Raw genomic sequence first — 26,806 nt, 5'->3', positions numbered from 1 at the left:
GTTACTGTTTCCACTCCAATCTCCTTCAATGCAGGTTTGTTCCAGAAGCAGAATTATTTCTAGCTGTAAGAAATTTTCTCCTATCAGCACAGCACCATGGAGACTGTCCCCCTCCACACATACTCAGAGCTGCACTTTACCTCCTTGCTGTCTGTCAAGACAAAAGCAAAGCCCTGGACATGGTAAAAGAAAATTTCATTCCTATCTCTTGGGACCTTTTTGTTGAAACTAAGGTTTCTCCCCACTCACATCAACCTTCTTGTAGAAAGTATCTTGGCATAGATGGTGAGCAGTGAATGGGTGAAGCAGTGCACTGTAGTGCAGTGCATCTACACTCTGGAAAGTTAACTATGAAAATCCACAGGGGAATATAGATTTGACAGAATAAACTTGTGTATGTGTGGGAAGTGTAATTGCGTTGGATAGGCTGTGAATTCACATACAGAATATAACGAATTTCGTAGCTTTGGTCTCCCAAACACATTTCCAGCCTCTGCAGCCGTCTTTCTAGTGTTCCCATATGGCTCTTTGCTGCTGCACAGCTTTGGGCTCTGTATAAAGCCTACAAGTTTCTTAGCTTGTGTGATGCAAATGGGCTTCACAAAATGATGTTTAGCTGATGTGTTTGATTGTCTGGATGAAAAGGCAGTGTGACTGTTTCTCACAGTAAGGTCTCATGACTTCAGTATTAGTGATTTTTTTGTTCTCTGTCCCACTTTTCCTTTCCCTCTTACCAGAGGTCTTTATCTACCATGAGAAGGATCCTGGATAATCTTTCAGATCTGAGCTTGGTCTATGTCCATTGTCCTCTCCTGCTGAATTTCTTCCTGCGCTACCCTGAACTTATGGGGAGATTTGGACACCAAGTCCTCCAGCTCTGGTTTTCCTGGGAAGACTGGAAGCAGACTGAGGCTGAAGAAGCTGATTTTGTCATGTCCCATCAGTTGAACAATGCTGACCCATTGCTTCCCATACTGAAGAGCAATTCCAGCATTCTGCTTATTTTACTGGTATGTGGCTTTCACAAGGATGGGCTGCTATCCTGGCCCTGATTTGGGGGGCTTTTTGGTTCTTAAATCTTTCAGTGATGTTGTGAAGCCAGGGATTTTGATAGAAGGGGCCATGTGTGTATACACAGACTTCCACCTGCCAGGGAAGGCTCATGTGGGAGTGTGTATGTGTGTTATCTCTTTCTCTGTCATCCATCTACTGTGACAGGAAGGGATCCTCTCAGAGTTGGCAGAAGAAGGATCTGAAGGGTCCTGCTGATGTATGCCATGAAAAACCCCATTCCTTCCTCTATCCAGGTACACAGCTGGGTACTTCAGATTCTTCAGTGCCAGCCCTTGAAGAAGCTGTTTTGCAAATTTGACAGCAATGCTTTATTACTGATGGATGAGCAGGGTATGATGAACAAGAACTTTGAAAAAGCAACATGCAGAGAACAGGTCTTGAGGGCACAGCTTTCCGTTTGTTTGAGGTTTTCATTTTGTCTGGTTTTAACTGGAGACTCTTGTCAGAGAATTTTGAAGTACTCCTGAGTTTTCAGGACTGCAAATAACATGTTTTATTGCTCTTAAAAGATAAAATAGAAGTCTTGTCACAGGGAAAATTAATCAGTGCAGGAGAGAAAGGGGCCTTGAAGTAGCAGGCTAGTGTGTTTGCCTTTAGCTGGTAAAATGAGCTCTGTTAACCCATGTTATCATGAAACAATCCCATGTCCTGATGCCTGCTTAGAGGCCTTTTCTCACTTCCACTGCTCTCACCTTCCTGTCACCCCTCCCCATCAGTGGCCTCTTGTCCCATGACTGTTGAGCCAGTCACACAGTAAATATTTGCCAACTTTTCCACTGAAGAACATGAGATTTGCCTGTAAGGGCAAAAGCTAAAAGCTGTGATACTTCTTCTTCAGTCTGTTAGAGAAATTAAAACTAACTATCACTGAGAAGGGAAACCCATGTCAGCAGATGGTAAAGAAGTAAGAGGAAGCAAGGCTTGGCTCTGAGTGGGCATCCACTGGGCATTACAGAACGTGTTTGTTCTGATCTAAGAGGCTACTATGGAGTAAATTTTAATATTCAAGGTTACTGAAATGACTGACAGGAGGGCTGCCATGTAGGACAGTTCTTTCACAGTTGGGACCCAGTTACAGAATAGGTAACAACACCCAGGCATTTGATACCATTGCAGAGCATCAGTAAAAGTGATCAATGAGTTTACATATCAGAACAAATTGAGGAGGTGAAGTGTCCCATGAGGCTTGTCCACACTGTTACCTTTGGCAGTAGTTCTGGAACCTGTCACTCCATAAACCGAAGGAGGTCTGTCAATAAGCAAAACATAAACAGTGTCTCCCTTCCCTGAATGGTACAACATTCCTGCTTTCCCTTTTCTGTCTTGCCATGTGCTCTTGCAGAAATATATTAATTTAGCTCTGTCCTAGTGTTTAAAGTGAGTTGTAATAAATTGCAGGCTTTGACAATTCACCTTTCAGTTGTGGAAGAGCATAATCAATCTGAATTTAGATGGACTAATAAAACAATGCAATAGGCAGGGATAAATATATTCAGACGTAAAGAAAACTTACGAGATTAATAACCTAAGCCTCAGAATGCACTAGTGGAGTGGAAAGGCCTCTGCACGGTACAGTGAAACAAAAATCAATGTCCTTCCAAGGATGACTTATTTGCTTATCTCCTTTAAATAATTGTCTGGATTACATTTAACAGATGGCTAGTGACTTCATCTGAGACCTTGACCTTCTGGGTAGGAAGGAACCTATTAACACAGTGGTGCATTTGCCAGGACCAGGAAGGCTGTGGCCATTGGTTCATGTCATTTTGTGCTGTGTGTGTTCATTTGAGGGTGCATGTAGTCATGATGAGACACTGTCCCACTTGTCTTCTCCATGCTCCAGGTCTGAGGTGCTCTCTCAGAGAATGGAGACATTAGATTACGTTCTGAATGTCATATGGAGCAGATCTATGTCAGCAGAGATGATTGTGCAGACATCTCCCTGCCCTTTATTCATGAAGGTCTCTGGTAGAGGCAGGAATCCGGCTCAGAACTAGAGAGCTTTTCCTGGCATAGACAGCCTGTTCTTACTTTATTTGCTTTCCTTGGGTACGGGGTCCCACAAACATTTTCTCAGCATCATTGAAGCCTAGATGCATTACTGCTGTGTGATAGGGGAAGGCAGCTGGGAGAGGCAGCAAGCTGTCCCGGCAGGCTGTAGGCTCAGTTGCTGAGACCAGTCTTCTGTTTACCTCTTCAACTCTACCACTTGCAATGCAGTAGCTGAGACTACTCCAGGAAGAGAGGAAAGGTAGTGCTGACCTAATACGTGTTGAGATGGTCATATTATGTCAGCACTACCAGGCATTTTCTGTCTGATAATTATACAACTGCCTCTGTACATGCTGTGCAAGTGAATTTCATGTTATACACCTCAACATGAAGACTATGCCCAAATTAAGGCTACTGACTGTGGGATTCAGCTCAGACTCCAGACAGCCCGGTAGTCAGGAGGCAGGCTTGGGAGCTGTGTACATGACTCTTCCCTTTCCTGTGATTGATTGCTTGCCCAGCTTATATATATTTCATGCAGTTTAGTTATATTACTACTGCACCTACAGGGCTGCCAGCCTTTTGAAAGTTAGGAACTATGGACTGACCCATAAGCTTGATTTTAGGCAAGCATATTTAATATGCAAGCTGATTTTTCGAAACAACAAGGAGAGCAGAGGTGCCAGAGATTCTGTTCTCTTGCTTAGGTCTCACTTGTCTAAAACTGTGACCTTAAATGTATGTTACCCTTATGCTTACAGAACCAAATCGTTCTTTAAATAGGATATTACTCAGAGGTGCCTAACAGACATGAGACCACCTGCTTTATTCAGTTCTCTATTTAATCAGGACATACTTAATCTGAATGGGGCTTTATTAGGCTATTTCCCAAGGCACCAGATTAGCATAATGGTATTAAATAGTGGTGACTTCTGCCTAATTAGGGTAGAAAGGTAATGTATGTGTTTCTTCCTTTGCAGGACCTGGTCTGCTCAAGCTCTGTGGAAGTGGCTTGGAAGGTGTTGATAACTCTAAGGACCTTCCTGGAAAGAAATGAGGATGTCCTTGTCTGTGACCTCCTTCGGAGCCGATTTTTACAGATTCTGCAGCAGCTGCTGGTAGAGAGCAGCTCAGCCACCCTACAAGGTGACCCCACCTCTGTGACTTGGTCTTGCTCAAAGATAACTAGCTGTAGGGACACAGTCTGGGCTAAAGTGGTTTTGAACTGCTGATGTAGCTTCAGTACTTACCTGCATGAGGAAATTTATGGACAGGACTGTACTTTTTTAGTTTTCTTTTTCAGAGATTCATTTTGAAGTGAGAGCCTTTTTTCTAATTTAGGTTGTTCTGGCTTTCAAACTGTGATTGTTAAACCAAGGCAAGTTCTTGTATACTGCTGTCAGTGCTCAAATGGAGGGTTGTGCTGGTAAATCTTTCTGCTTGAAACTGGTGGCTGAAAGACAATCTCCTTTTTGCCTCTTCTTTGTGCAAAACAGCTGGGCGTGCCTGAGTATGCACAGTTCCCAGGACACAAAGACCAGGAGCAAGGATTGAATAATGCATGATATTGATCCCCAAACAGGGACTGTGGTTTCACCAGATCTTATAACTCTGTTAAATCTCTCAAAGGGAGCAAGGCTGTGATTGGGGGAAACCACTGTTTTCCTTACTAGCCCTGTCTGTGATGTTGGAACTGTTGTCCCACTATCGAAGGTGCTGTGCAAAGTAGTCTGTGAGCTTGAACTGAAAGAGTGAGCAGTGCTAGGATGTCCTTGGCTCCTTTAGGATAGGGACTTTGCACAACTTTTTCTTGTTCCTGCGGGGGCCACTGATGCTTTTAACAGCTTTGCTCTGTTTCAAGTGTTTTGTTGTGCAGCACTTGGGATGGAGACAAGAAGAAGGAAAGTGTTTTTGCCTTACCTCCAGCAAAGTCAGTAGGCTGGAGAAGAGGAGGGGCATTGAAAGCAGGAGCATGGTAGAGCATGAAGCTACAAGATCTGCTAGATCTGATCTTGTTTGGAATTGTGCACATTTGAACTTGTGTCCCTCTATCACTGATCTATGGGTGCCAGGAGCTGTGGGGAGGCAAAGTATCCATTTCTTATAGTGGGAGTCAGACTTACTACTCCAAACCACTGGTGATGGGGGTAGGACACTGAGCTAGAGGAGCTTTTGCAAGATTCGAGCCCTGCTGCTGCTACTAAGACGTGTAGCTCCTCTTCATATTGCATCTTGAACTTGTTAACTGACATCCTGGCAACCCATCCAGAAAGTCAAACATGAGATGTGCTTTGGAGACAGACTTCCTTGTCTCCCAGCACACAGACAGCTCTCTGTGAGGCCTGGGGTAGTCAAGTCCAGGGGATCTGCATCCCTATTCAAACAGTCGCCTGCTTTTAGAGAAGAAAGAGGCCCAACAGTGGGACTCCATCAGGAATACGTTAACATTAAAGACACCCATAAATGTTTCCTCCTCAAAACTGAAAACTCATGAGCCTCTGTGAAAACATTTACTGGAGGAGATTGCTGTAGGTGTGACTGTATACAATACAAAATATTGTATACTGTATACAATACAAAATCTTTACATGTTTACAGCACTGCAAAAAAGTGAATTGTAGGGAGAGGATTGCCCTGGGGGATTGGTGGTCTAAGTAGCCCCATTTTCCTTACATACAGGCCTGCTGTATGGGGCTCTCAACTTCCATCTCTGCCCTGCCCTGTGGGATGGGATGGACAGCATTCCAGTTTCACAAGATGGAGGAGAATAAATGCTGTGCAGCTGGGCTGCTGTCAAAAGTGTGACAGTGATGGTCAAGAGGGCAGGAAGAGCACAGTCTAGAAAGGGCTAATGACTTCTAGCTTATTTGCAGTATCAAAGTGTGAGGAACATGCTTCCTACATGGCTCATGATGGGTGTAAATGACCCCAGCCTCTTTCCCCCTCTTCTTTAGCTGCTCCTAAAATGCTGTTGGCAGGATTCAGGTGCAACTCAGGCCAAACCAGAGTGGCAGAAAGGGGATCTGATCCAGAGGGGACTGTAGAGATGAGAATAAAGTTAGGGCTCTGTGTGTGTGTCTCCTTATTCCAGAGCCAGAAAATTAACAATTCCTGGCACACTTTAAGGTACAACAGTTTGGAGTTCACTGACAAGCTAAGCTGTCTGTGCCCTTCTTAGCTAACAGGAACCTGCCAGTTTTGCTGAGCCTTCTTTTCCTGGTGCACCTGCGGAGCAAGGGCATGAGGGAGCTGGACAGCACAGACTTCAAGCTGCTTCACCAGGGTGAGTATGTGCATCCATCTTCTCCCAGGGAAGTGTTTGTTAATTGTTCCACAAGAGGATTAGGCGGTTGCTCTTTGTCCTTTGAGAGAAGATTGACCTTGCAATTATAGTAATGGTTGCTTTGAGATACATTCATAGCCAGAGCATTGTAAAGAGTTGTGGTAACTAATTCAGTTAACAAAACCCAGGTTCTCTTCCTCTTGCTTTTACAGTATATTTTTTGTCTGAAACCTCACAAAGTGGCCAAAGTATTCCCCTGACCATGAGAAGATTTCAGGGTCAGAGACTGTTGTTGGTTTGGCACATGACCACATGGCTGGGGTGCTTCCTGAATCATCCTTTCCTGTCCGTCCTTGCTATAACAGTCTTGCGGGGTTCAGGCCACAGTCATGTCCTGTTAATCAGCTACCAGGAACCAGTAGTCTAGTGAAACTGGGCCTTCCTTGGAATGTGAATCCAGAGTATATGGCTCCCAACCAACTGCAAGGCTTGTCCACTCCACCCCAAAGTCAGAAGAGCAAGCTGTGTTTCTATACCGTACCATAGCCTGCTGTCTTGTCTGGTGATCCTTACTTGGTGACTTCTGCCTTCTTCCTTGGCTATTGGAGGTTCATATAGGCTGTGAAAAAAGAATAGATACTAGAAGGAAAATTCTGCTGATCCATCCTCATCTCTTCCCTGCTCTGAAAAATTGGTCTCTCCAGCAGACTTTGAAGGACTATCCCCCTTCAATTTGAAATGTTCCATATCTCAGGGCTACCTGTGTTGCCCTTGTAAAGAAGAATTCCTCTGGATTCATTACTGCCCAATGTGATATATGTCCTCTTACATGTGCTTTTCAATTCCCCCCACTCTGTTATCATCTTCCACTGCACTGTCCACTCTTAGAGCAAACACTGTAGGGCAGATGCCTGTTGCTTTGTCTGTACCGTTGTAGTGGTTTCAGGTTTTCCAATTTCGGTTTCCTGTATTATGTGTAGTGGTTTGAGCGTCTACTAGAATTATTTACTCTTTTCCTGCTGTGAGAAAGGATTAAGAGAAAAGCAAAGCACGCTCAAAATTTAAAAGGGTATAAATAAAGACAGGTTTATTAAACACAACTACAAGAAAGAGAAAAAATTAATGAGAATCAGAATAAAACCTTCAAAACACTTCCCCTCCCCCACAACTTTCCCTTCTCATAGACAATGTATAGAGACAAAACTTGGAACTCTAGGTCAGTTTATCACCTATAAAATAGTCTTTCATCAGTTCTCTCAGAGAGAGAAGTCTCTTTTGGTCTGCCATGGAACTTCCCTCAAGACAAGAACAGTTCTCTTGTGGCCTTTTTAATTCTCACAAAAGCAGCTGCCTGGGAACCTGCATTTGTGAAGTCCCTCCCATATCACACAGCCTTCCCACAGCTGTCTTTATGGGTCATGTCAAAAGTCATAGGGTACCATTTTAAAGATGAACTGTTCAAAAGCAGAGGTTTTCTTCATCTCCAGGTACAGAGATCTTTTTCCTGGGGGCAGAGCATCATCTTCATCTCACATCTCTCTTTATCTGTTCAAACTTCTCATAAGATCACAGCTACTTCAGTATTTGCTTAGTCCACCACAAATACCTCTGCTCGTACATGCAATCTGAACACTGCTTTCATCTCCCCACTGCATATATCTATGACTTAAAGGGATATTCTACTATATTACAGTCCATTACCATGACTCACAAAAGAATTTCAGCCTAAACCCAAGACATCTTCTATTCTCTTTTCGTCTAAGATGTAACTCTTCCTTCACTGACTTTCATGTCTTCATATTGTTTCTCTACGTGTCTTTACTCTGAAGAAGGAAGAGGGATTAGTGCTTTGCAAGTTTCACCTGTGCAAAGGAAGAGTTAATATTCTCCCAGGTCTGCAGAGGGTCAGGATAGTTTTTCCCCCCAGGCAGTGGCCACAGGTGGTAAGTTCAGGCCGTGCCGGGGCTGGGCCAGGATCTCTCTGCCAGGGGTCTCGGTAGCGTTGGTAGCGGTGGCCGGGGCGCTCTGTGGGTGGGGATGGCCGGGATCTCACAGCAGCGTGCCCGCGGCCGGTACTTCCCCCCCTTCCTCTGCCGGCCTCCGCTGCGGGAGGGGAGAGGTCCGCTCACAGCGGACCGGGGCCAGCCCGGCCAGCTCCTGTTACCTCTTTTCCAGACCGGAAGAAAAGAGTTTTCCCGGCCTTCCTCGATTTTTAACCGGTGTAGTCCAGAAGTGTATCCCCATATTTAATTGGTTAATCAGGCTGTCAACATTCAAAGCCAATCACTAATTGGTTTTGGCCACAGATTTTTTCAATCAATGCAAAACAGCACAACCGTGCTCTCTTTATTTTCACGTTGTCTGAATTCCCTCCCCACTTACTGACTTCTTTCATGTGCTGAAGTGCTCTGTTGAGTTGGTGTCCTTGTTACACGTTCTTTTGTTTCCAGTCAGTAATCTCTGTGGGAAATGCAGGCCAAGGGACACTGACCTCCTGCAGCCATCCTTGAATTTTCTGTACTGGACCCTTCATCAGACAACACCTTGTAGTCAACAGAGAGGTGAGGGAAGATTGTATTGATTGCTAAGTTAATTTCAATGAGGTTGTAGCTTGACAATCAGCGACTGTATTTCAACTGTCTCAGCAGGTAAGGTGGATGCTTCCCCATCTGGACACAGCATTATAGTTAAAGACCATTTTGTACTTTGGATGAGGTTTCTTAGGTTGAGGAGTTTGGTTTGATTTTGCTGCCTTCTGGTGATTCAAGAACTGACTGCTGAAAGACAGAGTCACTGTATTTTTCTTGTTTATAAACACAGCAGTGGCCCTTTGATGCCTAGCTTGAGATATCCTGGTATGGTCATAGTTGAAAAAATTAAATACTAGGGAACAGCTCTAACTGACCTTCCTATTGTGTTGTTAGCTGATTAGCTGGTTGAGCAGTTGCTTGAGCTTTGGGAGATGAATACCACTAGCTGGACAGCCTTACTCAAATGACTACCTCACTGCAGCAGGGGTGTGCTCTGTACTTCTCTTTTGCTTGTTATGTGCTTCACTTAAACTGGTTTAACCTGTGCCATCCCATCACTCTCTCCAATTATATTTCTCCCATGCAGCAGTGGCTGTGCTGCTCTCCAACGTGTCCTTGCTAGAACTCCTGCAGAAGGTTTTGGAATGCACCTGGCTGTGGTCCCCTCCTTCCAGACCTGCCTACCTGTCACCTGAGGATGCCTTGCTGTGCTCTGGATGGCTGTTGGTGGCATCCCTTTTGCTTTATCAGCATCGCTACAATACTGAGGTTAGAACCACTCTAATTTTCAGAGTCAGCACATGGATAAACTTTAAAAATAAATGCGTGTAAATATATAGATATATATGAAAGTGTTTTGCTTTGGCCTGTAATCTGATTGCATTGATTTCTCTTTTGTTATTGTCCACAAGTTATTCCCTGCTGCACTTCTCCAGCAGGGCTGGAACCTAGCGTGTCACTGAAGGTCTGAGATGCAAATCACTGAAGAGTTACAGAGGGGCACAAATCCTGCAGGGAGAAGTGCATACCCAGCCTACCTGATCCAAACCACTTCCCTCTTCAGGACAGAGAAAAATACATTTTAAAACCTTTTTCAAGGGAAGACTGGGGGTGCAAGGCACAGCTCCCATGTTGTAAACTGCTTTTTTGTTACTAAAATGGTCAATAGTGAAATAGAACCTAATATTGGCAAGTAAGTGTTCAATATTAGCAAGCTCTTTGGAATGCGGGCAGCTGTCATTCTATTTGATGCTTTGCAGTCCAATAAGACATCTAAGCTGGAGTTGTCAACTAATAATGGAATTGCAACTTTGAAGGAAGCACTTTCCAATGCCAAAGAAAAATGTTTCCTTTTGAAGTATCTACCCAGACCTCTCTTGAGGAGAGGAGAGAGCATGAGAGTTAAATCATGAGAGAGATGGAGTTAGAGAGCATGTCATGAGGTGTGAGCTCTGCTCTTGCAGTTATGCCCAGCAGAATATACTCTTTGGGATTTGGTACACCTGTTTGCAGATTATAAAATCATATTAAGGACATGTATGCATGTGCACAGAAAAGCAAGGGTTGGATTTCTAATGCTGAGTGAAGATGTTTTCCAGAAGACCAGCCCAGACCAAGTCTGCACCCATTACTTTGTCAGCATGCAGCCTCTGCTTAGGGCTTAGCACATGGTACTTGTACGGATTGTCAGCTGTGGGAATGCAGCCTGGCTCTGCTCTGTGAGCTGCTAAGTACAGCCTGCTTTCTCAGTTTCCAAGTCAGGGCTGTGTCTGGCATTGTGCCAGTCCCCAACGACATTCTAGTGTCAAGTGCTGAGCTTCATCTGGGAGTGACGCTCTCAGCTCGTATTGATCCTTGAAGTGCAATCATTTAGTGGCTTATAAACCTGTTGCTTGGTTTTATCAATACCACTGGCTTGATGTGCTATGATATGCAACCCAGAAATGTTTTTGCACCAGAGATGAGGGAAGAAACTACAGATACAGCTGGCAAATGGAAACGATTCAAGACTGCTTCAGTGTTTCTAATCTTCTGCTGAAGGGGAAGAAGTGGAAGAGTCACTTCTCTTGCTTCTTTCTGCTGTTCAGTGTAGCTGGAGCTGCACAAAGCATCCTGGAGACTCTCATAAGTGTACCTTTGTGGCTGTGAATGTGAGCTGATGACAGGCTGTCTCCCTGAGCCTGCAGTTTTTTAGAGAACAGTGGCTTCAGGAAAGGGCCACATTCATCTCAGGCTGATGTTAATAGTGAGGACTTGTCTGGCCATAGCCAACTTACATCTTAACTATGTTACTGCTTTACCATGTGAATAAACAGGGCTCATGGATAGTAGGCTCTTAAAGGCTTTGGCTTGTCAGTTCTAAAATGAGTAGCCACTGCCACCCTGTTGCAGGAGCTACTCCTAGTTCTCCTGTGGAGTATTTCTCTCTGCAGAAGAGTGTTTAAAGGAATCAGCTCTGTGATCCTTATGCCTGCCTTCCTGTATCAACTCTCTGGCCTATTGAAGAGTTTGAACCCTTCTGGTGTTCTCTGAGGCTTCATGCCATTGCTCTTGAATGGCTGTTCTGTGAAGGAAATGATGTATTGCAGATTTCCCTCTAAAGCTGACCTTTCCTTTTTTATCTAGCTCCCAAGTCCCTAAACTCCTCTGCCACTTTCACCCATGCAATAGTTCCTATCCCTGGGCTCTTGGCAGGCCCCAGCTCCAGCAGGCAAGAACGGCTTCTGGCCACTGCTGGGTTTTGGCTGCCTTGCTCCTCAGTCTTGCTGCCTGACTCTGTGGCTAAGGTAGAGCCATGTTTGGTGGTGCCCGTTCCTGCCACTTCATGTGCTTGACAGGCTGACAGCCACATTGCCAGAGGTCCTGCATGGAGTAGTGGGAACAAGGCAAACAAGGTACACTGTGATTTGGAAGCTGTGCACCTCAGGCAACTAGTGGTGGGTGAAATGTGAAGGTCCAATGATGTAACTCTCCCCTCTGTGTCAGCCTCCTGAAACCCTGTTGCTGTTCCCTTGGTTTTCAGTGGTCATCATGGGGTAGTGTCTAAGAACTAGAAGTATATAACAGAGCTTTCAATTTGCTCTGAACCAGCACCACTTTTTCTCTTCTATTTAATTCCCTTCCAGGTTCACCAGACACTCTCTGTAGACCTTAGCGAAGTCCTGAATGCAGTCATCTTCAGGAATAAGAAGCCAATCCTGCTGTTAGGTATTTTGCATCTGTTAGGAGGATTTGTCTGGAAGCAGCTGCTAGTACCATGATACAAGCAACAAGGGAGAACTGGTGACTATGGAATAGGATGGTGGGGGTGGTGGAGAGAACCTGGAAATGGGTCCATTTGACTTTGTAAATGTGTAACTGGTGGTGAGAAAGGGCAAAAGGGAACTGTCTGAAGTTCTTCTGTGTTTGGACAGATCTTCCTTGGAGGTTGGTAGTGACATCTGGAACTGAGTGTGAACTGTATTAGTGTCTCAAAGGAGATGAACAAGGAGACTCATGTTGCCATTCCTGTCTACAGCTGTCAGCAGCTGCCAGACATCTCTGAGCTATTAAGCTCACATTTTCTCTCATCACCCTCTCCCATGCTATTGCACAGGCACCAACACACAGGGTAGAGCAGAGAAAAACACTGACACATGCTAATAAGCATCTCCCTGTCTAGTGAGCATCATGCAGTTCCTGAGAGCTGTCCTGCGACAGAACTTCTCCTCCTCCCTGCTGGTGATTGTCGGCCAAAACACAGCCACAAGTGGCACTCAACCACAGCCATCATCACTGCAGGACACTGCCTTGCACCCCCTTGCCATGCAGCAGGTCTTCTCGCTTGTTGTCAGTTTGCAGAACCTTCTGGTGCATGTCCAGTTGCAGGTATATAAAATATGACTTTTGGAACAAACAGTAGTGTTGGGCTTCAAGCAGAAACATTAACCTGAGGAGAAACCATCCTGTTGCAGAATCAAAGGAGCTTCCTGTTGTTTTTGTTGGTTTTTTTTTTTTTTCTGCCTGCATTTTCCACCCCTTACAGATGTGTGATGAGGAGGAGGAGGGAAAATGCTCTTGCTGCGGCACAGTGCAGTGAGAAAGAAGGTAAATCAAGCTATGCGGTGCTCCCTGCTGCTGAACTGGGTAGCTGAAATTCTGTGTACTAATGAGGATTTCTGTCTTCCCATCTCTTCCTCTGCAGGGATGCCACATCCATAGGGACAGATGTGGGAAAACTGTAACAAATCCCAGTCCAACCCCCACGCCCTGGCAAGGTGCTTTTGGGGGTAGTGAATGCACCAGCATACATTTAACTTGCTCAATTGATGCTGGGCTCCAGGGGTAGTACATCAGTTTACATTTAACTCTTAAGCTATGTTAGGGTCCTATCTTTGTTCTTTGGAGGCTGTTACTTATTATTTTTTAGTCTCAAAATAAGTAACCCTACCTCTGTCTGGCTCCTTGATGTGACAGATAATTTGCAGCACATTGCATCCCTTGAAGGAGATGAAAGGTGTTATTTTCCTGTGCTGCATACTCTTCAGATTCTGGCACTTTATGAATTTTTCTCTTGCAATAGCTGTTGACTGTTTTTTGTTTTTTTTTTTTTTTTTTCTTTCTCTTGGTATTCCAGAAAGACTTGCCGCTTTCTCAGGCAGTGGTTGCCTGCCTAGAAACCTTAGTGGAATACCTGTATGTGAAGAACCAGGATGTTGGTAAAGTCTTTATGGTCTTTCTTCTCCTAGTTTCCCTCCTGCAGTGATTTTGAGCTCTTTGCTCTCTATCCAGTAGTGCTCTTGAGAAAACATGTAATGAGTTTATGCCAAATAAGAAAAAAATATTTGTGTGCCTAAAGTTAATCTTGTGCTTTGTGGCATGAGATCACAGTGCCTGGCTCCTCTGCAGGCATGAACCTTCACTTTGGATCTGGATACCAGGATGCTTTCCAGAAGGTAAAAAGTAGTTCTCCAGCCTTCTAAGAGGGAAAGGTTTGGGAATGGAATGAGTATAGGAATAGTCTTTGATTTTCAGGCCAATTGTATCAAACCTCTAGACCATAAACATGTAGGAGGGAGGATCTGACCATGATGTGTCTTACAATACAACTGTGTTGGTCATAGTTTGGCCCTGAAGGAAGGGAAGGGAGAACTAGGCAGCCTTAGGGAATGGAAGATGGAAATTCTGAATTTCAGGGAGTGAATTCCAACCTTGGTTTCAAGAGTGCAGGTCAGACCTAATGTATGCCATGTTTTCAGTACAACATAATATGACTGCATTGTAGAGCTGGGAGGGAAGAATAGACCCTTGTGCTTATCTGTCAACTTCCTGCCATGAAGTTCAGGTGCTGCCTCCTTTCTTAAACCAGAAAGTTCTCTGTACCCTGATCTGTTCACTTCAGTTGTTTAAACACTAATAGAGAAGGGAATGGAGTGAATGAACACCAGGCAAAAGGGACACTGGTGGGAGAGAGGAAGTGGTTGGATAACGATGTAATACTGCAGATGAATGACAGCCAGTAGCTGAAAGGAGGCTATTAAAAGGCTGAATTATAAAAAAAAAAAACAACAAAAAAAACCCCCAAAAAAACCAACAACAACAAAAAACATTATGGGGGGGCTCTGCTTATGTGGGATTAAACTAATGAAATGCTGAAATGCTGCTGCAGCAACAGCTGAACCTGTCATTTTGGCTGCTGTGGTGCTGAAGTTCATAACAGCAATAACAAGAGTCTCCTTATTCCAAGCAGAATAAGCAGAATGAGGGTCATAGCTGTATTTGGCTGAAAGATGCAAGAACACTGGAAAGAGTGTCTCCTGGATTCTGCCTCTAGAAGTTGACTCACTTGAGGCTTTTTAAAACCCTCTTTTGGTCCAGACATATTTCCAAATGTGCAGAGCAGGCTCATGCACAGTGCTGGTACTTTCTCATTTTCCCCAGATGAAAGATATCCCCCAAATATTTTACATTATTTTTCAGTGTTGTTTCCCTATAGAAAAGATTCTTGTAGTGGCAATAGGGAGGTTATGTGACTGCCAGTGGAAAAGAGACCTTTCTAACACTGTGGTGAATTGCTGTAGTATAACAAATTATATCAGCTGATCTATTTTTCCATCCCATGCTCCTAACCTGTAATAAATACAAGGTAATAACATTTTAATTTCAGCATTCAGTGAAAGACATCATGACATCACAGACTCACGGCCTTACCTAATATATATTATGTTATTGTGTATGTTCTTTAGTAAGATCATTTTCTCTATTGACTGCATTGCCACCATCAGCCTGGCTGGTCCCCATAGTCCACTGTCTGATGCAGATGCAGGCTCAGTTTGTTCACCTTCTGCTACAGGGCGTTCTTCATTAGCCAAAGGGTATTCTGCAGCTAAATCAAAACTGAAGTCAGGAGAGTTGTCCTCATATTGAAACCGGAGGGTATTATTTTTAAAACCCCAGGCTAAAGATATTCCCTCACTGTTTCATGACATACACCCCAGGAGAAGGTTTCTCTTCCAGTACCAGCACAAAGATGGACAATACGCATTTTCTGCTTTGAAAACCTATTAAGCTTTTGTTCTTTAGGCTGAACTCTTGCCCAGAGAGAGACAGATTAAAAAGCCAGTAAGAACAGTGCAAAATATCCCCTTAGTGTTTCACAGCGTGGGGTCTAGGAGAGAAAACTTGAGGCCAGTATTGAAGACTGCCCTTAGCTGGGTTCAGTCTGTCACTTGGGCAATTTTACAGCTGTCCTTGACTGGCTTCTCCTTCTCTCCCAGCTCTACACGTTGCTTCACAGCCATGGCACCGATTCCTGCTCTTCACACTACTTAGTGGGGGCCAGAAGTCCTTTCTGCAGCCAGAAGTTCTCAGGCTGATGACTTTGGTGAGCAGCAGAAGGGTGGGCTGTTCCCCATCTTTCCCAGTATGTTGGTACAAAACACCTGGGCTGGTTGTTGGTATTTAACCTGCTATGCAACACAGTTTCCGATACTATTGTGGCTTTGTCTGGGACTATATTCATGCCCTCTATTAATAATGATACTTTCATGTGAACTTCCACAGCCTGGAGAAACTGACTGCTATTAGTGAGCACCTCCTCTTCCCCTGGTGTTGGTAACATTTATTTATGTCATCTAGGACCCCTTGGCAAGAGAGGGGAAACTTGCAGAGAACATGCAACTGCTCTTACCAGTCAGGGAGCAAGCTGGCTGCTTGGCACCTGATTTTGGCTCCCATCTCGACCTTACAGACTTGACTTTTCAGGGCAGGGAGTTAGTGCAATATACTACCCTGCTGTACATGGGTCTGTGTGCTAGAGGGGGGAATGTGGTCCTACCCAGCAGAAATACTGAGGATATAGCCCTCATGGCAGTGAATGAGAAGAAGGGGTTATTAAGGTCAACCTTCCCCCTCCAAATATAAGATGGGTCTGTGAGTATTTGCTGTTCTTATTTCAGTTTGAAAAGGTTACCTCATTTATTTTAGTTCCTTCCCAGCTTAAACCAAAATAAGCCTGGCCATAAATCAGAGCACCATCAACATAGATACTTGCACTGATTCCATTAGGAGTGGTATAAAAATCAGACCTGCGGTTAAGGTGCTGCAGTGATGGTACACAGAAAAGGTCTTTGCAAGTGATGAGTCACTGTTGCACTCTGTGGGTCTTCCACTATTTAATGTCTGTTTTTTCCTTTGTTCAAGTTTGTGAGATACCAGAGCAGAAATATTATTTCTCAAAAAGAAATTAGCCAGATTATTCATGAGGCAGCAGAAGCCAACATAGCAGAGCTGCCTGAGGCCACATCTTGCGCTCTTCACCTGTTCCTTTCTCAGGTAAGAGAGATGGGACTGCTTAGGAAAACAGGAAGGGAATCCCTAGGTTTTTGCTTTGGCCTTTGAAGATCTCATTGCTCTGCATGGAGATGAGGGAGGGAGGGAGGATGAAGGAACAAGCCCAACAGTTTTATGTTGTTCTGGAAATCATTCTTTTTTCTGACCCCTCAGATTCAGAGCAGTCATTACCAGATGGAGCCAGAGCAGTCAGGGGTCATTCAGACCTTGCTGGATCGCCTCTTGGGACAGAGGACCACTTGTGTAAAGCATCAGGACATTGTGTATCCTTTGATAGCTGATGTGTGCAGCAGGTGTGACAGAGGTAGAAGGGATACTTAACCTGCTGCTCCTTCTCTTGTTCCAGTTGAAGGCAAACAAAATTGAAAAACCCTGAATGGTTTGTACATTTGGCTAACTTTGGGATGAAAAATTTCATCATGTCCTAATCTGAGAAGGTATTTTGGAAGTAAGGAGACAGTTGAGATTAAAGATGGGTCTATGTGCTGGGCTTGAATTCATCTATAAAGCAGAGGTGGTCTGATGAAAGGGGAGCAGGCTTGGGAGCCTCCGGCTTCAAAGCAGTAACAATCCCTGGATTGATTTCCCTGGAGGATGAGTAATGAGTTAATCTCCATTTGCATGCCATCTAGTGCCAGTATGCCCATGAAGTAGTGGAAAGCCAAATATGACTCAGGTCCTTTCAAAGTTTGGGAACCACTGAGTGGAGTTACCAGATTTTATTCTGTTTGGGCCTGGAGTCCACCTCTGTGAACTAAATCCTCTTCTGTGGCGATGGAGGCAGGGGCTACTCCCAGATGCCTTGTGAAGAAAGAGAGAACATGATGCAGTATTTGTTTTTTTTCTCAAACTTCTTTTTGCCTTCCTGTTTTCATCATGCTGCATTGCCTCAGACATGTAGCAGTGATGGAAGTGGCCACGGCAGCGATTTCCTGTGGGCGTGGGGACTTCTTCGCTGTGGGGCACTGTCATCAGCCATGTGTAGGGTACATGGTGGGTGTTTATCCTGCGAGAAGTAGCTTGTCCTCATGCTTACCCCCAGTGTGATATTACTGCTCTGTTGTGGGACACTCAGAGGGCAGGTTGTCCTCGTGGAGGCCATTGAGCCCCATGAAGTCCCTCTCCACTCCACTTTGCTTCTCTGTACAGGGATGAAGGAATTTGGATGGGAGGTTTTGTTACATTGCTGAAGTTACTTTTCATTTCTGACTTTTTTCATGTATTAAGAAACCTTCAAATCTTGGTGGTTAGGAAGGACCTTAGATGCACTTGAAGTGCAGCAGTGGGGCTACATGAATAAGTCATGGACATGGAAGACAAAATCCTGTGGTCAAAATGGAGCTTTGACTTTTCTTCAGGTTTACTTATACTGATGTTTCTCCCATATGTTTGGAGTGAGGTTCCATGGCTTGGGGAGGATTGTTTAGTAATGAAAACCTCCTGTCAGTCATATGTCAAATGTGGGAATTCCCATATGCCTTTCCTTTGGTTTCCACTCATGCTGTCAATGACAGGTGTCTGGGAAGCGTGGCAGTGTCCCTCTCACACATTGGAGATTGAAATGAGAAGATACAGTGCAAAGAGCAGAGGAACAAATGAAGAACGTAGCAGGAGACCCCATCCTGCCATTCATTCCCAGTGAGTAGTAGGGAGAAGATGGACAAAGGAAGTCACTTGTTGCTCATTTTAAGAAAAAGGTTTGTTGAAATTAAAAAGTTCTGTTAGTAAAACGGCTCTGTTTCCCCTTCTGTGCGGGATAAGGCTTGGTTGATGCCATTCGTCTGTCAAAACACAGACCTGCCTGGGGAAACGACGTCGTACAGGGATGCCGTGGAAGAGGTGTTCTGCTCACCTGCCTTGGCTGATGGGGCTGCGGGATGGGCCCTTTGCTCTGGGCTAGAAGGGTCGGTGGGGGCTCAGCCAGGATCCTGGGGAAGCAGATACGCTACGTGTCCCATAGGGATGAGGAGGCTTCTTCCATGTCACTAGCGAACTTTCACTACAGCCCCAGCCCCCGCCGTCCTGCTACCTCCAGACCTGAGCGCCCGCCGGTGCGTGGTGGTGGCGGGGCGGGGCGGGGGCTCAGGAAGTGACACGGCGGGGCGGAGCGGCGAAGCGGCAGCGGCAGCGCAGCAGCAGCAGCATGGCAGCGCGGCGGGCGTGAGCGCCGGCCTCGGCACCCGGCACCGGCCCGCAGGTGGGGGACCGGCCGCGCCGCCCGGGAGCCTTTGCCGCCCCGGGAGTCCCAACGGGGCCAGGGGAGAGCTGCTGTGGCGGGGCAGGAGGGAAGGGCGGGAGCAGCCCTGGGGCCGCTCCGGGGGCACCGGGGGACGGGGCGGACGTGGCCGATGCTCCCCGAGCGAGAGCCGGGAGGGGCCCTCCCTCCCGGGCAGCCGGGGTGACCGACGAGCGGGGCGGGCGGTGCGGCCCCGGGGCACCTCCCTGGACCCTGGGTTAAAGGGCTGTGCCCGACGGGCTCTGCCTGCCATCGCCGCCTGCTCGCCCCGCGCTGGAGCCGCGGGAGGAGCGGACCGCCGCGGCTCCTGGGAGCTGCCGTCCTCCCCGAGGGTTCGCGTCCTCCCCGAGGGTTCGCATCCTCCCGTGTGCCGCCTGCTACGTCCCCTTGACACGGGTTTCGCGCAGCGCGGCCGGGGTAGGCTCGGCTGATCCCCTTTGCACCCCACCGTCCCTGTGTGATTGCCTTTACTTTCAGCGGAGCTTGCGAGAGGATCCCCGTCCCCCTGTGCCAGCAGCCACCTGAGCCCCTCAAGGTGCTTCTTGAACCCCTCTGGCACGACGGGAGGCACGAGGGTGGGCTGGGATGGACCCATTCCTGCTGGAAATCACAACAGGAAATCGGGGCTGCCAAACCCTGTGGTACGCGAGCTTCTGGGCTTGGTGGTTGGGAGACCTTGGAGATGAGCAGGTGTAAATGGCCAGTGCGGTTTCCACTGAAGCCGCTGGTCCTGTAAGCCCCATACAGATAGATATGTCCTCCTTAGAGGAGTCTGAGCAGCGGTGTTTCACTTCTGAGGCTTTTGGTTCACCTGCAACAAGAGATTAATCCTCATCTGGTTGTTGGAGGAGCGCCTCGGGAGTGGATTTGTGGGGCAGGGAGTTTTCATTCCTTAGCCACAGCATGCTCCTGGTGAAGGATGATGCTTTTCCCCCTACATTTCAGTGCCTGCAGAGGGGAAGTGGGGGGGGGGGGGGGGGGGGTGTCACGCAAAAGTTTCTCCTGGGAACCAAAGCATTGCAGCATGGCTCTGCCTTGCAGGCTCATTAAGTGAATAAATTTCAGGGATGCTTGGTTCAGATGGGGCTCCTGCAGGAAAATTTATAAAGTAATTGAAAACATTTTAATGGGAAGTACTAACCCTCTATTACACGGCATCTGTTGTCACGTCTTTAGAATGGCACTTCTAAATTAAGAGGTTGGGAGACAGTGAGACAGACTGGTGGACTTGCTGCTGAAACAGCCAGTTGGCCAGGACTGCAGGACAATGTTGGTGGAAACTCCTTTCCATCTGTAGCATCAGGCCAGGCCCTGGCTCCCTGGACTGCTCTGGGAGCATCAGGCAGAGCCGTCTTTGGTAGAAATCAATTCAGGGAGGAGCAGGGAGGAAAGAGGAACAGCTCTGCAGTGTTTCTGTCTCATCTCATCCCTCAGCGGCTGTGAAGACACAAGAGACAGTTTGTGGGGAAAGCTCTGCAAGGAGCTTTGGCATCTCTGCTGTTACATAGTGTGGCCTGGAGAGGAAGGAATGTCCTCTGCTGTTTAAATGGGGTGAAATTGCCAGGACAGCAAAGGAAATAAATCTGAGGTGGTCCCACATGGCATAAGCAACCCCAAGTTCCCTGTGGATGAGAGAAACAACTGGGCCCTGCTTCATTTTCACTGGCATGTTTTAGCCCTGATGGACAGTGGCAAATAAATAGCTTTGATGTGAGAATGAGTGCCAGCAGATCAGATGAAAAGATGATGGGCTTCTGGTATGGCATGGTTCTCCAATCCTCTACTTCTGACCTTATCCTATGGGACAATCTTTAGGGCTGGTATAGGAGAGTCTGAATACATTTTCATTGAAAACATTGACCATCTCTACCCCAGCATCTGCTGTTGTGTCTCTGAAGAAGCCCATCACTGTTCTGAGACTCAGAAGCAACCAGGCAGGCTGGTGGACCTTGTGCTGCAGCAACTAGCTGTTTGGCAGCTGCTTCGGCCAAGAGCTGTGCTTTGCTCTGCTGCTGCTTTGAACAGTCTTTTGCAGCTCATCTTCCTCCTTGTAGCACCTGCAGCCACCCAGCTCCAATGTTGGAAATGGGAGATATTGCAGCCCCTGCCCTAACCAGACATGCTGGGACTCCCACAGGCAGCTTGGCAGAGCTGTTGTGGGCAGCATTTCTGCTCTTTGCCTTCCAGCCTGGTCTGGAGGCCACTGGCTACCTCCAGTGTTTCTTTTCAGTTCTCCATGAGCATGGCAAATAGCCAGCCTAGTCCTTATGGTGGTATGTCTGATCAGAGGGGCAAACAGGAGCCTGGGTCCCTGGGCAGTCACTCTTTGTGCTTTTGCATTGCTGCACTTCTCTTCAAGAGCTTGGGAGGTAGTGAGCAGCTGTGGGTGATCTGCAGAGGGGAGACCTGCACCACCTTGCTGAGCCAGGCCCTGGGTCATGGTTTTTGGCAGGGTGAAGCTGATCAGTCTGGTAGGTCTGACAGAACATCTGTTTGCCTGGGCTGGAGAATTTTCCTTACAGCTTTGGCTTGTTGGTGTGGTTTGTGGCATTCAGGATAGCTGGAATATGGCTTAAGCCTCACACCATACTGGGAAGAGGAGACAGACCCCAAGCCTGGCATGGGGATTTGTGCTGCCTTCCTGGCTCTGCACCACAGCAGAAACATGGGGCATGTTGCTGAGCCCACACCAGGGGCAGCCATGTCTTCTTCAACTATGCTGATTGTATTTACTCTGGTCGGTTCCTTTCCAGGGGTGTTGCCTTTTACAGAGCACAGCAGCAAAATATTTCAGAAGGTTTCTCACGTTTGTCTGACATTGTTCCCCTGCCTTTGCCAGGGGTATGAAGATGCTTAGCTTGGCTTCGGCAGGAGGTGCATGGTGGGAGCTGCTGCTGCTCCTTGCAGAGCTGGGAGAGCTGCTGGTGCTGCCTACTTTGCCTCTTTCATGGGCTTGAAGTTGAAGAAATTATATTTGTTTAAAAAAGAAAAGCAACAAGAAAAGAACAAGAAGGGATTTGGTTTTGTTTCAGTGTTAGGGCATTGCAGAGACAGATTTGGCTGGGCAGGCAAACTCAGACTCAAGAAGGCAGTGGGTCATAGGGTGAGGTCAGCTCTGGTGGCCTTACACATCTGCCTTTCCTTTGGGAGCAAGAGGTGGCTCAGACAATGCCTCTGAAGGAGCTGTTGCTTCTGTAATTGCCAGTGGCCTGTGCTCAGCTCCGTGGAAACTTCGTGCCTGAGTTCTGCTGCCTGGGGGCTGAGCTACTGCTCTCCTTTTCCAGGTATAGGCTGTCCAAGACGGTCCTCATTCTCAAGGACCTTTTCCTCCAGACGTTGACTTTGTCTGAGGGACCTTTGTGGTCAGAAGCAGCTCTGCCCAAGAGCGTCCCTGCAAAGCCTCAGATGCTGCCTGGGAAGGGACTTGTTTGGAGGGAGAGGGAAGTTAGCATCAGGTCACCCAACTGTTTTTTGGCATGAGACCTGCAGGTGGCACCCAGCTCGTAGCAAGGGAAAGGATCCAGGTACCAATACCCCACGTGGTTAGGGGAGGTCACTGAACTGGTTGCACTGGGACTTGAAGGAGAGATGGACTTCATCCCCTCAGTCATCCTTCTCTTCCTTCCAGACCTGCTGCTGTGTTTGTTGGGCTGCTCCGCCTCACAAACCCAGCAAAAAGCTAGCTGTTATTTTTGGAAGAAGGGGAAGGACTTAGTTTTTCTGCTGGGTCAGATGCCTTGGGGCTGGCAGTGCAGGCAGGTAGAGAAGGAGACCAGGGCTTCACTTGCAGTGGAGAGCAGGCTGGCTGCAGCAGCCTGTGGCTCCGCTCTGGCCACTATCCCTCAGACTTCTCATGGGGACAAAGGAGAGATGGGCAAGGACCCTGGTGCCGAGGGCAGCGTGCCATCGGTCCCAAGTGGCTTGTGTGACTTCTCCTTTTGGTAAGTCTCCTCACTCATCGCTGGTTTTGTTGGTCTGTTTTCTTCCCGGCTATAGCGGCCAACATGGATTTTCTCATCATCTGCCCCTTTCTGCTGGCATTGCTGCTGTCCCAGGGCAGCTTCACAGACCTGGAGAAACAGAGAGTAGACTCTGGCTTGGAAATCTGTATCCTCTGCAGCCTGCCCCTCGTGACCACGTATGCACTAATGGCTACAGAGGCTGGAGGGAGCGCTTGCACAGGGAAAGGGTCAGAGACCATGGAAAGGGGCACAAGGAAGTGGAAAAGAGAGGATGCAGAAGCACTGGGAAGTTGCTGCTTTATATTTCTGTAGATGGGCTCTAGCCAAGCTCCTGGGTTTGGTAACCAAGTGCCTGGCTTGGTGCAGGAGCAGAAATGGCAGTGATGCCTGGTGTTCTTTCTGCTCCATTGTGCTGGGCACTGAGCACATTTCCCAGTTTTCTCTTGGAAGTGGCATGGCCAGCCAGAAGGCAGAGCATGCCTGCACATATCAGTGCTTTGGGGTCACCAGCTGGGATGGTGGAAGAGGACTCCTGGGCTTGTGGCACTTGGTCTCCTCTGTGCCACAGGCACTTTTTGCCCATGAGGAGGTGGGCTAATGCAAGCCCTTCTTAGCACACGGCAGCATCCCGTGGTGAACAGGCAAAGTACAAAAAGATAATGAGTATGTGGAGACACATGGGGAAGGTGGCAGTTCATGTTCCTCCTGCAGCCCATCAGCCAGAGCATGGACTGGCAAGTAGCTCCCCACAAGCTCTTCGGCATTGTTAAGGGCCCTCCTGGGGTGTTTGGGCAAGGGGTTCCCTGGAAATCTGTGTTTCATCCTGGCTCAGGTGCTGCCCCTCAACCCTCAGACACCTCATGGAGAACTGGGGGGCTGGTGTGGTGCCGGGGGCCGGTGGAGAGGGGAGAGCAGCAGTGGGAGAGTGTCGACAGTGCCCTTGACAGTGCTGCAGATAAGAAGCTGTTTGAGGTGAAGCGCAAGGACCAGATGAATGCTCTAAAGAACTTGATCGAGCTCAATGACATCAACCAGCAGTACAAAATCATTGACATCATGCTCAAGGGACTCTTCAAAGTAAGCCACAGTGCAGGCTGCACTCTCAGCCCACAAAGGGGGGGAAAGAAATGGGAAGGGTTGGGGGCTTCTGTGGGGTGTGTGGCAGTTGAGCTTTCGGACCTGAAGGGCGGATGCCATGGGGTTTCAAAGTGGGGCACCTGTGGCAGCACCTCCAGTGTGCAGGGCTGGCCTGGCAGGACATGGCAGTAACCAAGGGGTCTGGCAGGTGCTGGAGGACTCCCGTGCTGTGCTCATTGCTGCCGATGTGCCTCCTGATGGGCCCTTCCCTCAGGATGAGAAGATAAAGGATGGTAGGTCCTCTCTGGTTTTTACTCCCCTCCTTTTTCTGGTGCTCTGGTGCACCACAGACATTCTTCCTGGGATTGGCGTTGGGGTAGGTACAAAACCCCTGTGTATCCAGACCAGACCTGGGCTGGTCCCTGTCTGTTGGGGACCCTATTGCTGTGCTGATGGGGCTGGTGGCTGTCCCCACAGCATACTCCCACGTGGTGGAGAACACTGCCTTCTTTGGGGATGTCGTCCTGCGCTTCCCCAAGATTGTGCACCACTACTTCGACCGCAACTCCAACTGGAACAGCCTCATCCGCTGGGGCATCGGCTTCTGCAACTTAACGGGTGTGTTCGAGCAGGGACCCCACTCCCAGGTCCTGCAGCTGGTATGGCTCTTTGTCCCCTCTGCCGTGACCCCTCTCTGCTGCTAGGTCGGTGGGGTGAGGGTTTGGGGTAAAAGGCAGGCAGGGGCCCCCCATGTCTGGGGGGCTGCCCTTGAGCTGAGGGATGGGGGAAGAGCATAGATGGGATTGATGGGAGAGTTGGGGACCCTGGTCACACAGCTGGGGGATGTAAGTGGAAGGCACCACTCCCCAGTGAGGTCTCCCCTTTGCTCTGCAGATGGCTCAGGAGCTAGGAATCAGTGAGAAATCGCCTAATTACCGCAATCCCTTTAAAACGGACCAGTCAGAGGTAAGATGGCAATGCTGCCAGCCTGCCTGGTGGGCTTCCCTGTCTGTGTCTCAGCTCCAGGCCGCTGGCTGGGGAATGGAATGGGTGGCTTGGGGGAAATGACCAAAAGCCCCTGTCACTGAATAAGCATGGCTAAAACACAGACACTGAATTCCCCATCTGTGGTCTACTTTGGGTACCTGGTGCCCTCTTTTCCCTTCTGTGGCCACCTGCCTCGTGGCCAAGTCTCTGTTTGCCTCGTGCTGCATCTGTGCTCAAAGCTCCCTGGACAACGAGGCTTGTGCGTTGGCTTTGGTGGGTTTGGAGGGGTTGTGCCTCTGGGAGGCTGTGGGCGGTCCCCACACTGACTCCTTGCTGTCAACCCACAGTTTTTCCCCAGTGCTGACACCTTTCAGAAGGCACTGCGGGATGAGGAGAAGAGGAGGAAGAAGGAAGAGAAACGGAAGGAGATCCGCAAGGGCCCACGCATCTCCCGCTCGCAGTCGGAGCTGTAGCACGCTGGGACTTGTGCCTTGCAGCGGGGGTGACACCACTGGGGTACAGAGTGGTTTGCTCCCTTCTCAGCAGCCTTAGGCCGGTGCCTGGCTGTCCTTTCCATTTGTGCTGTGGGTTTTGTTTTGTTGCCTTTCATTTTTGTTCAGTGGAGGTTGGATGGTGGTGCTGGTGGGTGGCCCCAAAGGGGCTAAAGTGGGATACCCTTCTGCAGAGGTAAAGCACAGACAGGACAGCACTGGGGCTGTCCCCTGGTCAGGGTGTTGCTGTCTGTGGGGAAGTAGGGTGTGGGGGACAAACCTCTGGTGAAGCCCAGGGATCTCTCCTCACTGCAGCACACCCCACGCTGAATGTGCCTCCTCCAACATGGGTGGGCTGGGGAGTGTGTGGCACCAAACAGCCTCATGAGCAATGCTGCTTCTCTCAGTTTTGCTTTTCGTTTTGTTAAACGGGTGATCTCATTGGCACCCCCCACTGGGTTCTACCTGGTCTCTGCACAGCTGCTACCTCTGCCAGATCCGACCTCCCCTTTTCCAAGCGGCCGTTTCACTGAGCAACATGCGTTTCATTGTCCAGACGTAGTTGAAAATGCCGATGGCAGCTGTTCCTGGCCAATGGCATCCTGTGGCCCCCGCAGGTCATTCCTGCAGAGAGGTAAATGCCCGGTGTACTTTTGGACAGGAGGAATTTCAGTATGTGGCCTCTTTGCAGCCAGTCTCTAGTGCAAGCAGTGCTGATGCTGAAGATGCTGCAGAACCAGCCCTGAACCACTGAGAGCCTGTCCTGCCGGCCTTGCCCCATCCCTTCTCTTTGGGGCTCGTCCTCTTTAAATAAGTCCCCGAAGCCCCTTGTCAGGAGACAGGCAGAGAAGGGCATGTGGCGATAGCAGGGCCAAAGCAGGGAGGGAGCCAACTTGAGGGCTTGTGACCCTCCCCCGGGTGTCTGGGCTGCCCTGGGGGCAGAGGTGAGGGGCTGGCCTCAGGACTCGACACAGCCACCCTGTGATTCCTCACGTGTGCTGATGGCCTCGCACCAGAGAAGGCTCTTGCAGAGGGGCCTTCCCCAAAGAGTGGGTGTTCCGTGCCCGGCTGGCGGCATCACAGCCTTTGAGGAAAGGGAAACGTCCCGAATTTTTTAACAGCAGAGCCAAGTCCCTCCCATGGGGGAGGGGGTGGCAATGGACGCATTTGGTTTTTCTTGAATAAAATTGACTTTATTATTTTTATTTTTATTTTTTTTTTCAAGTAGAAGAGTCCTGGCTCTTGCTCCCGTTCCTGGTGGGAGTGGGTGTGCGCCAGAGAGCTCAAGGCTGGCCCCTTGGGAGGTGAGGGTCCGTGGGCGCTGCGGAGGGAAGGACAAACCG

At 48.2% G+C, this 26,806-nt stretch overlaps 2 protein-coding genes across 7 annotated transcripts in view; both read left to right on the top strand.

Moving 5' to 3' along the window:
• The window catches only part of MEI1 (meiotic double-stranded break formation protein 1), a 38,476-nt gene extending 20,924 nt beyond the window's left edge, over window positions 1-17,552 (top strand). The window contains 12 exon segments of the mRNA XM_066183596.1: window positions 35-182; window positions 738-1,010; window positions 4,047-4,212; window positions 6,245-6,349; window positions 8,800-8,910; window positions 9,467-9,648; window positions 12,006-12,087; window positions 12,542-12,747; window positions 13,496-13,577; window positions 15,636-15,742; window positions 16,561-16,692; window positions 16,864-17,552. Coding sequence (XP_066039693.1) covers window positions 35-182; window positions 738-1,010; window positions 4,047-4,212; window positions 6,245-6,349; window positions 8,800-8,910; window positions 9,467-9,648; window positions 12,006-12,087; window positions 12,542-12,747; window positions 13,496-13,577; window positions 15,636-15,742; window positions 16,561-16,692; window positions 16,864-17,031 — 1,762 coding nt within the window. The 3' untranslated portion in view covers window positions 17,032-17,552.
• Window positions 17,553-17,585: 33 nt separating this feature from the next.
• Window positions 17,586-26,668, top strand: CCDC134 (coiled-coil domain containing 134). 6 transcript variants are annotated; one of them, XM_066183603.1, is made up of 8 exons: window positions 17,586-18,407; window positions 21,863-21,870; window positions 22,943-23,053; window positions 23,864-23,985; window positions 24,194-24,278; window positions 24,463-24,644; window positions 24,880-24,951; window positions 25,320-26,668. In XM_066183603.1, exons 1-8 carry the CDS (start codon window positions 18,367-18,369, stop codon window positions 25,443-25,445), a joined length of 747 nt encoding a protein of 248 aa, XP_066039700.1. In that variant the 5' UTR covers window positions 17,586-18,366; the 3' UTR covers window positions 25,446-26,668. The 6 variants fall into 6 exon arrangements, with proteins under 6 accessions (XP_066039700.1, XP_066039697.1, XP_066039699.1 ...); XM_066183600.1 differs by lacking the exons at window positions 17,586-18,407; window positions 21,863-21,870 and adding an exon at window positions 18,857-18,907; XM_066183602.1 differs by lacking the exons at window positions 17,586-18,407; window positions 21,863-21,870 and adding an exon at window positions 19,389-19,587.
• Window positions 26,669-26,806: the final 138 nt, after the last annotated feature.

The sequence above is a fragment of the Chamaea fasciata genome, unplaced genomic scaffold (genome assembly GCF_029207755.1).
Source record: "Chamaea fasciata isolate MVZ Bird 193981 ecotype frontalis unplaced genomic scaffold, bChaFas1.0.hap1 SCAF_5, whole genome shotgun sequence".
In the NCBI taxonomy this organism is placed as follows: Eukaryota; Metazoa; Chordata; class Aves; order Passeriformes; family Sylviidae; genus Chamaea; species Chamaea fasciata.
This window is presented reverse-complemented; position numbering and strand designations above follow the sequence as displayed.

What these genes read in the sequence shown, in the direction of transcription:
- CCDC134 (XM_066183597.1), top strand. Translation starts at nt 23,605, where the DNA reads ATGTTCCTCCTGCAGCCCATCAGCCAGAGCATGGACTGGCAAGTAGCT. An exon ending in ACTCCCAGGTCCTGCAGCTG is followed by an intron (nt 24,645 to 24,879) that starts GTATGGCTCTTT and finishes TTTGCTCTGCAG; the next exon opens with ATGGCTCAGGAGCTAGGAAT. An exon ending in TTAAAACGGACCAGTCAGAG is followed by an intron (nt 24,952 to 25,319) that starts GTAAGATGGCAA and finishes GTCAACCCACAG; the next exon opens with TTTTTCCCCAGTGCTGACAC.